This window comes from Raphanus sativus, chromosome 3, assembly GCF_000801105.2.
Source record: "Raphanus sativus cultivar WK10039 chromosome 3, ASM80110v3, whole genome shotgun sequence".
In the NCBI taxonomy this organism is placed as follows: domain Eukaryota; kingdom Viridiplantae; phylum Streptophyta; class Magnoliopsida; order Brassicales; family Brassicaceae; genus Raphanus; species Raphanus sativus.
This window is the reverse complement of record NC_079513.1, coordinates 10,282,900-10,293,384: the sequence shown is the minus strand read 5'-3', so window position 1 is coordinate 10,293,384 and position 10,485 is coordinate 10,282,900. Positions and strand designations below refer to the sequence as shown.

Below are 10,485 nucleotides of genomic sequence, written 5' to 3'. Positions count from 1 at the left end.
CCCTACACGATCTGATAGGAACAGAAGAGACCATCGAGATAGAAGAAACCCCTACTCTCAGGGTAACAACAGGGCTCTCATGAATGGGGAAGCTGGTTCTTAAACCCCCTCATATGCAAGAAGAGATATCGTTAAGGATACCACGGAGCGTCACGAGGGACCACTACGCGACTCCTCTCCATACACAAGGCGCAGAGATAATCAGAGGGAGAGAAAACGCCGAGCACAGACGATCCCCACAAGCTCCCTCTGCCCCCCCCCCCAACACGTAAAGCCCAAGCTCCCATTCTGCTGCTTCTTCCCAGTGTGAATCCTAACCCAAGGGAGAGACACGCCTCTACGGGCCCGATGGAACCTCCGCTGATGCCACGACTACCCCTAGAGAGGAATCTGAATGTCTCTGACTTTACTTCTCCCATCCAACTGCGTTCTACAGAGGAATAATGGAAGAATTAAGAGAGGTGACTTACCAGTATACAAACCACCCTGACCCAAAGGAAAGGGATGCTCGCATGCAACGAGTGTTTGACTCAGAATCCCAAGGTCTTATGGAGGAAACGCGCTAACCGAATATGCGGCTAACGAGACTGCCAGCAGCAATGGCTTCTCCAGCACAGCAGCTCATATGCTTTCAACCTGAGGCCCGGCTATCTACAATCAACAGGCCAGGAAATCACTTTCTCTCAAGCGGAGGAAGAAGGCCCATCAAACTATACACGTTCGGCTCGTGTTACTTCAAAATCAAACCGCCCTCCGAAACCAAAAGGAATCAGCATGCTCCAAGAGGCCTCCTGGGACCAAGCCTCAGACCAACACAACTTAGCTAGAGCCAACGATCCCCATCACTTCGCTCTCAGACTAACGAAGGACAAGGTACAACTCCTGGGCGCATACGGAGAAGATCTAGACGCACGTTTGGATCCTACGGAGGAGTTAGGAATAAATGCAAATCAGCAGGAGCTGCAAAATCAAGAGGATCAGCGGAACCATGAGACATTAAGGGGAACTACACACCTGCAGCGATGGAAGTGCCTCCCACGACACCCCGGGTGGATTTTCCACCACCTAGGTCGGGATCTTCCTTAGCGGTGGTGTAAGCTGGAACTGTTGCGGGTTGGGGAATACCGAAACAGTCCAGCGGATAAAGGATATGTGTAAATCCATATGTCCTATATTTTTGTTCCTCATGGAAACTAAGAACCAAGACTCTTTTGTGTTGAATGAACTCGCCTCTATTCCTCTGGATAATCACTTCTTTAGTTTCACCACACGGGCATGGGGGAGGCGGTTTAGCTCTCCTATGGTCGCAAGAAGTCTCTATGACGATCCTTGCCCACACTCATAACTACATCGATGCGCAGCCGTAAGATTAAGGGTGTCAGTTTCCATATCACTTTCTTATGGAGAGCCGGAGATCTCTCGTCGACAAATGGTGTGGGATGCTATTTCTACCCTTGGCTCTTGACAGGTCAACCCCTGGCTCTTGACGGGAGACTTTAATGAGATTCTTGACAACTCGGAAAAGTCAGGGGGATCGGAGCGCTCAGAGAGATCCTTCACTGCCTTTAGAGAATTTATGGCGCGCAACGACATCTTTGACCTTCGCCACACTGGTACTTTCTTTCATGGAGGGGAAAGAGAGGACGCCATCCGTTTACTGTGACCTAGACAGGACCCTTGCAAATAGTTCCTGGTATGAAGCTTTTCCAAAGGCCGATGTCACTATTTGAAGTTCAAAGGATCCGACCACCGCCCTGCTCACTCAGCTTTTGATTCCTCGCAGAAGAAAGGAGGAAAAATATTTCGCTATGACAGGTGCTTGAAGGAGGTTGCAGAGGTCCGTGAACTGATCGATAACATCTGGAACGCCAACTCCAGCTCAACGGTGGCGCAGCGCATTTCAGAATGCCGACGAGCTATTGTCCGCTGGAGCCGTGCTCACCACACAAACAGCCGCAAGATGATCGATAATCTAAGGCGGCAGCTAGATGCAAACTATGTCAAACCCGGCTTTGGAAGATACAGCGCAGACCTTAATCAAGCTCTCCTCACGCCTACAAAGCTGAAGAAGCTTTTTGGAAGCAGAGAAGTCGTCTCCTTTGGCTCACATTAGGTGATAAAAACACAGCCTTCTTTCACGCGGTCTCAAAGGACGGAAGGCGAGAAACAAGCTCACGGTGTTGGAGAACCCACAAGGCATCCCAGTCTATGAAGAAGAACAGATTGCAGATGAAATTGCACGGTACTCTCTGAAATTTTCACCTCCAGCGGTTCAGGGAGCGAGCAGGTGGTCTCAAAGGCTCTCACACACAAGATCTCTACCGCAACGAACTGGACACTTACTGCACTGCCAACAGCTAAGGAGATTAAGAAAGCCCTTTTCGCTATACACCCTGATAAAGCGCCAGGACCCAGATGGGTTCTCCGCCTCCTTCTTCCAAGCAAATTGGACTGCTGTGGGCTCAGCAATTGGGATGAAATCCCCAACAGTTTTTTCGCACAGGAAGGATGCCGGCTACGATCCAACGAAACGCACGTCCGACTCATCCCCAAAACTCAGAACGCGATGACGGTATCAGAGTACAGACCATTGCCTTTGTAATGTGTACTATAAGGTTATCTCCAAGCTTCTCTCGCTACGCCTTAGACCGATTCTCAGTGAGATAATCTCGGAGAACCAATCCGCCTTTCTCCCGGGACGTGCGATTGCGGATAATGTACTCATCACACATGAGATCCTCCACTACTTGAAGAACTCGGACGCAAAGAAGCATTGCCTATATTGCGGTTAAAACCGACATGAGCAAAGCCTATGACAGGCTTGAGTGGAGCTTCATTCGCCTAGTGTTTGAGAAGTTAGGTTTTGATGGTGTATTGGATCACTTGGGTTATGGAATGCATAACGACTATATCCTACTCGTTTCTGGTCAATGACTCGGCTCTTGGCAACGTAGTACCGCAGAGAGGAATACGCCAAGGAGATCCACTATCTCCATATATTTTCATCCTGTGTGGAGAAGTACTATCGGGTCTGTGTCGAGCGGGACAACAGAGTGGGGACCTCACGGGGGTTAAGATTGGACTGCATTGCCCACGGATAAATCACCTACTCTTTGCGGATGATACGATGTTCTTTACCAAAGCTACTGCAGAAAAGTTGCTCCTCCCTCGCTTCGATTCTCCAAGAGTACGAGTTGGCCTCGGTCAGCTCATAAATGCCTCCAAATCCTCTATCTCCTTTCTTCGAAAACACCACAGGAGACCCGAGATCGGGTCAAATCCATCCTTGGTATAGAGAAGGAAGGTGGAGTAGGCAAATACCTTGGACTTCCAGAGTTATTCTCTCGGAGGAAGCGGGATGTTTTTTCTTCGATCGTGATAGGATCAAATCCGAGCAGCTTCTTGGTCAGCCCGTCGACTCTCTACTGCGGGGAAACTGACTATGCTGAAATCAGTTCTGTCTGCTATTCCGACATATTCGATGTCTTGCTTCCCGTTACCTATTGGCTTATGTAACCAAATCCAATCCGCCCTCACGCGGTTTGGTGGGATCAGGACCCTGAGGTCCGAAAGATTTGTTGGATTGCATGGGATGCACTTGCTGAACACAAAGATCAAGGAGGCTTAGGCGTTAGAGATATTCAAGACTTCAATGTGGCCATGCTGGCCAAGAACTCATGGCGGATATTGACGTCCCCAAACAAGCCTCCTATCGCGACTGCTCTTGGGAAAATACTGTCACAACACGGCCTTCTTGTCTGCTACCTGCCCATCGTCAGCATCTCATGGGTGGAGAGGGATAATTGCAGGATGCCAAGTGATCAAACTACAATTGGGAAAAGCGATCGGCAATGGAAACACCACGAAGATTTGGTCGGAATCCTGGATATCTCCCTACAAACCGACTCATTCCTTTTGGCCCGGCCACGGAGATGAGCAGAGACCTATACGTCTCTGATCTTTTTATCAGAGGCACATGCGACTGGAATCATCATCTCGTGGACTCAATATTCCCGGAGCTGGCTCAAGCAATCTACCTTATAAGACCAAGCTTATTTGAAGCGGAGGATAATTACTGCTGGCTTAAAACTAGAACCGGTGTATACAGTGTGAAGTCTGGTTATTATGCTTTGAGAGAGGAAGCCGGATCTCACGTTAACCTCCATCCCCTGCACCAAACCTTCAACTGGAAGAAATTTGTGTGGAGAGAAGAAACTTCACCAAAGTTAAAACTGTTTCTCTGGAAGCTCTGCCATGGTGCTTTACCTTTAGGAGTTAACCTCCAACGTAGGGGAATCGAAACCAACGGACGCTGCCCACATTGCCTAACTACCAGAAACGGAGCTTCACCTCTTCTTCCACTGTCCATTACGCAAAACAAGTATGGGACGCATCTCCCTTCACGCTTCCACCGGATTTCTCATCTGCGATCTCACTCCATGATGCGTTTACCGCCATGTCGACTCTTCAATGTTTACCACCAACGGGACTCACGAGCAACTTATCATCTTGGATTCTATGGGGACTTTGGACCTCTCGTAACCTCCTTCTCTTTGAAAACAGAGCTGTAGCTGCAGAGAGAAACACTGGGAAAAGCCATCCCGAATGCAAGGGAATGGCTACAAGCCCAAGCAAGTTTGATCTCTAAATCCCAAGTGACTCAAGAAGCTCCTGAATTACCCTCCCACGACGAAGATCGATATCTCTGTCACACCGATGCCGCTTGGTCTGTTGCACAACGAGCAGGTTTAGGCTGGTGTTTGAGAACTCTACTGCAGGTTATACTCATGTGGAATCAAGGGCGATTGACCATGTCTCATCCCCCCTCATGGCGGAAGCGCTGGCCATGAGGGACGCCATACACGATGCTAAGCGCAGGTCTCTTCTTAACGTCTGGTTCAAAACCGACTCGCAGGAGCTCGCCAGAGCTATCAACTCGAAGACCTATCCGGTGGAGCTTTTCGGGGTTCTCATGGATATCGAGTATCTATCCTCTTCCTTTTCTTTTTTCTTCGTGTCTTTTTGTTAGCCGTGAGAACAACATGTTTGCTGACTCTCTTGCAAAGTCTGCTCTCTACATCTTCTCTACTACTATGTAATGACGTTAGATTTATAAATCGATTTGTTGCCCAAAAAAAAAAAGATGATATCATATCTATTATATTAAAACAGAAGTCATGACTTCTAATTCATGTGTGAGTTTTTAATAAATGGATAACTTACTCGACTCGGTCACACTGCATTTGTCTATTATTAATCTTCATATTAAATAATATCATTTAATATCTCATTTTTATTTAAAAAATTCTAAACAAAATCTTTGAAGAATCTTTTCAGAATCTTTTTTAAAATTTATTTTCAAAATTGTTTAATTTAAAATTTTAGTTATCACAAAATATAATCAGAAATTTAAATTTAATTTAGTTTTGATTTATAAACAAAAAAATAAAATTATATAAAACATTGTAATGATAATAATAGCCACTTAAAATGATTACTTTCCAAAAATACTTTAACAAAGATTTTAATTTTTTTTTGTTGAAAAGCAATATCCATTTCTGTTTAATTATATAAACATGTATAAAAATTAACTTATCTTAAATTTTTATATATACAATAATCTATTTCAATTGATAAGTTAGTATATTTTATTTTCATAAATATAAAACCTTTGGTAGAATGGTTTAACATTAATAAACTATATAATACATATATAAAAAGTTAACTTTTCTTAAACTTTTATATATACAAGAATTTATATATAAACTGAATAAACAAAACAAAAATTTCAAGGAAATCTAACACTTTGAATTACGGATCGGGATTATAATAAAATTAAATATAAAATACATATAATAAGAAGCAACATATAAATATATATATATATATATATATATATATATTATATATGTGATCATTTGAAATAGTTAGTTAATTAACAATATGAAAACTATAAAATTATTGTAGTTGAAATAGTGATTTAAACATTTAACTATATGAATAATCTTAAAATATATACTAATTAAATAAACCAAATATATATATAAACATGAAAATAAATACCCGCACAAGTTATTATTAATACTAACAAACGGTCGATTACTAACAAAAGCTACAATTTTGGATTATGCATTTAAACACGCGTTACAGGTGTCTCTAGATATAACGGTGAGAGTGATAGCTTTTTGTAAAAATGTCTGAATAGTCAGTCTCTAAACTAAGACAAAAATATAAGGAGTCACTAATCTCGTGACGTTTAAGATCAAAAAGTGTAGTAGCCGGTCGACATAAGATAAAATCAGCAACCATGGTGAGTTTACAAGAAACTCCTCGAGGTGAATTGAAACCAAATCAACCCGGAGGGTAAATAGGTAAATCACACAGATACGCGAATCGGTTATAAATACGAGTAAAGCTCAAGTTTACTCATTTTTCACTCAAATATTGTATAAGAAAGGAAAGCAGAGGAAAACAAGAACTCCTAAGAACCATACAGTTGATTTTCTTCTTCTTGCTATCTCTTAATGGCGTCTGAAGAGAGCATGATGATCAACTCTTCTTCATTTCTAGACGAAGAGAACGAAGATACTGATGATGGGTTTCATTACCAGACAAGGCAAAGCAGTTTGTCTAGGTTATCTATCTGCACGAGCTCCTTCCATGAGGACGATGAAGATAACTTCACAAACCATCCTTCCCAATTGGGCAACTTCATCTCTGAACTGTCTCTGGAGAGCTTCGACGACGACGTGGGAGCCGAGGCGGACGGAGAAATCTCCGATGACGGTGAAGATTCGGATTCCGATAAGGAACCTCCCGGCTTCTACTCTCTCCCTATGATCATGTCTCGCCGGAGAAGCGAAGTCACTCTTAACGTCGATGGCAGTAAGTGTAGTTTAGTTAAGCAAAAAAGGGTGTTAAGAGGAAAGAGTAAAAGAGGGAGCCAGTACGGTCACGGGTTTAACGGTGTGGAGGGAGAAAGCGACGGAGACGGAAACCGTTACAGCGGAGGAGGGGAAGGAGGGCTGACGGTGTTAACAAATGCGAAAGGAGGAAAGAAGTCGATGATGATGGGTTTTGAAGAAGTGAAGGCTTGTAGAGACCTTGGGTTCGATGTGGAAGTTCCAGATAGGGTTTCGATATCCGCCGGGTCAAACCGGGAGACTCAGACTAGTAGTGGCGGCAACTCTCCGATTGCCAACTGGCGTATCTCAAGTCCTGGTATAATTATTAAAAATGAATCTTCGTTTCATTTTGTATGGTTATTAAATTAGAATCTTAGTCTCATTTTGCATGGTTATTAAAAATTAGGAGATGATCCGAAGGAGGTTAAGGCGAGACTTAAGATGTGGGCACAAGCAGTAGCTTTAGCTTCTGCGTCACGTTAAGCTTCTTATGTTAGGGTTTGTCAGTCTTACGAGTTACTACTGGTTTTTCTTGAAATAGTAACTCTTTCTACTCGATTTGTATATATGAAAGTTAATACTGTATTGTTTCGTTCAATGTTGAAAAGAGTTATACAATGACATATCACTCTGTTATTATACTTCTAAGGTCTGTGTTCTGTAGTGTGGAAAGAGATCCGAATATGGAATTTCAACACAAAAGGGCCATCTAAAGACCAAAGCACCCAAAATTAAATAACCCTAAAGAAAGGTTCACTTTTATTATCAAAAGCAGAGTCTCATCGATTTAGGATCCGGATGCTTTGTGAAAGGGTCTAATGAATCAAAGGAATATATGTTCTTTTTAGCATTATTTTCAGCTGAATATTATAAAATGCAAGGACACTTTGTCATCATCATTCACTAATTGCCAACTCAGAAAAAGACTATATCCAAAAGTATAAAAATATTGTACAAAAAAAAGATTGTGAGAGTAACAAGAGCATGATATGCTCAAAAGACTAATAAAGCATCAGCAGGCGCTGCTTAACAAAGGCAGGGCCATATGTGTATCCTCCTCTCATCAGTTGCCATTGTTGTATGGTTGGTGATTGTTAAGATTAGAGTCACGATCTCTCTCTTGTAACTCTCTTAACAGTGAATATATATGAAAAGTACGATTGCAATATCACAAAGGAAAATCCCGATTACAAAGTACTGAGCTGATAAAGATACTATGATCTCATGGCGATCATAGCTGCAGGTCTCATAGCGACACTACAAACATCAATAACAGCATGAAAAGTAAAAGCAACAACTAATGCTTATCTTATAAGAAAAGAAAAGTATCTTCTTAGCAAAGCCTCTCTCTCACTCTGAGGCTTTGCTCTTCTTCCTTTATTATTCTCCAACGCTAAGCCTCTCCTCCACTCCGAGGCTTTGCTCACCCAACTCGTTTCCTCCCTTCCTCTGTTCTTCCACGGTACCATGTGTTCTCTTCCTGAAGTAGACCTGCTGCAACGTATCAATACCCCGCCCAACGAGACGCAGCTTGTCCTCAAGCTGAAATTCAGGAAACTGTTGCGCAAACTCCCAGCCTAACATCCACGAAGACTCATGTGGCGGTAGGTCCATCCACTGCACAAGTACCTCTAAACACCCAGTCGCAGTGTAACGTGTTTCCAGTATCTTGTCAGGTGTCAAAATGAACTGACCTTGCGGTGAGAACGACTGTGGTAGCGGAGTGCACTGCGTAGTCGTCCCCACTACTTGTTTCAGTTGCGAGACATGGAACACAGGATGCACACGAGACCCCTCAGGCAAACGTAGACGATAAGCAACCGGGCCAATCTTCTCCATAACTTCAAAGGGACCGTAGAACTTAGCGGCTAACTTTTGACACAAGCGTCGCGACACCGACTGTTGGCGATACGGCCTGAGTTTGAGGAAAACCATATCTCCCACCTCAAACGAGAGCTCGCGACGATGCTTGTCAGCTGACTTCTTCATCCTCTGTTGAGCCTTCTCGAGGAACAACTTCAACTGATCGAGCATGCTATCACGTTCCTTAAGGTTCGTCTCCAATTCGAAGTTGGCCGTGGAGCCCGGCTCGAAACGCAGCAACGGTGGTGGATCCCGACCATAGACAACCTTGAAGGGAGTGGTCTGGATCGCAGTGTGAAAACAGGTGTTGTACCAGTACTCAGCCCACGACAGATACTGCAGCCAGGTCTTCGGGTGAGTGGATGCGAAGCAGCGCATGTATGTCTCTAAACATCGGTTTAGCACTTCCGTTTGCCCATCAGTTTGGGGGTGAAACGCAGTGCTATACTTCAGCGTAGTACCTGCCAACTTCAGACACTCTTTCCAAAAGGAACTCAAGAAGATTTTGTCGCGGTCAGAGACGATGGAGGCTGGAAACCCGTGGAGTTTCACAAGCTCTGAAGTGAACTTAGCAGCCACATCAACTGCGGTATAAGGGTGCTTGAGACCGTAGAAGTGGGCATACTTGCTCAGTCGGTCGACCACGACAAAGATCACACTTGTTTTATTCGATGATGGCAATCCATCGATGAAATCCATGCTAATGTCCTGCCATATCTGTGAGGGAATAGGCAAGGGCTGCAAGAGGCCTGCTGGAGTCAATGTTGAAGACTTGTGAGTCTGACAAATGACGCACTGAGTCACATACTCCTGCACTGTCTTGCGCATACCATCCCACTGAAATGTCTGTTGGATGCGCTTGAGGGTTTTGAAAACGCCCGAGTGCCCACCAACGAGACTGTCATGGTTCTCCCGTAAGATTAACGGAATGAAACGCGAAGTAGAGGGTATCACTAAGCGCTTCTTGTACCACAACTTATCATCAGCCACAGAGTATCCTAGCTTCATAGGAACTCCGGTTCGCACTTGCTGAATAATGGTCTGAATGTGGTCAGACTGCTCAATTTCTGCATAAATATCTTGCAGCTGAAGCACATTCGGAACCAACAGAGCAAACAAGGACGAACAAGTCTCCGGAACAGAATCCTGCATCTGTCGCGAGAGACCGTCGGCTGCTTTATTCTCAATCCCCGGTTTGTAGATTATGTCGAACTGAAACCCCATTAGACGAGTTAGCCAGCGTTGATAGTCCATGGAGACTTCGCGTTGTTCTAACAGGTATTTCAAGCTCTTCTGATCCGTGTGAACCACGAAACGACGCCCAGTGAGATAGTGTTTCCACTTGAGAACAGCAAACACTATGGCCATGAGCTCGCGTTCGTATATCGGTTTCAAACGTTCCCGAGGAGTCAAGGTGTGACTAAAGTAGGCTACGGGCTTTTTGTTCTGCATCAGAACTGCTCCCAAACCAAACCCAGAGGCGTCTGTCTCCACAACAAACAGAGCCGAGAAGTCAGGCAGAGAGAGAACCGGTGCAGTCATCATAGCTTGCTTGAGCTTGTCAAAAGCAGTTTGAGCCTCCGCAGACCACGCAAACATATCTTTGCGTAGGAGAGAAGTCAGAGGTTGTGCCAACTCCCCATAGCTCTTGACGTAGTTGCGGTAGTACCCCGTCAAGCCCAAGAAGCCTCTTAGTTCCTTCACAGTGCGTGGAGTA

The 10,485-nt window shown here is 44.3% G+C and overlaps 1 protein-coding gene across 1 annotated transcript; it reads left to right on the top strand.

Annotated features, from left to right (window-relative positions):
- Window positions 1-6,429: 6,429 nt before the first annotated feature.
- On the top strand, window positions 6,430-7,541 carry LOC108846141 (uncharacterized). The gene is made up of 2 exons (XM_018619363.2): window positions 6,430-7,221; window positions 7,312-7,541. Exons 1-2 carry the CDS (start codon window positions 6,525-6,527, stop codon window positions 7,386-7,388), a joined length of 774 nt encoding a protein of 257 aa, XP_018474865.2. The 5' UTR covers window positions 6,430-6,524; the 3' UTR covers window positions 7,389-7,541.
- Window positions 7,542-10,485: the final 2,944 nt, after the last annotated feature.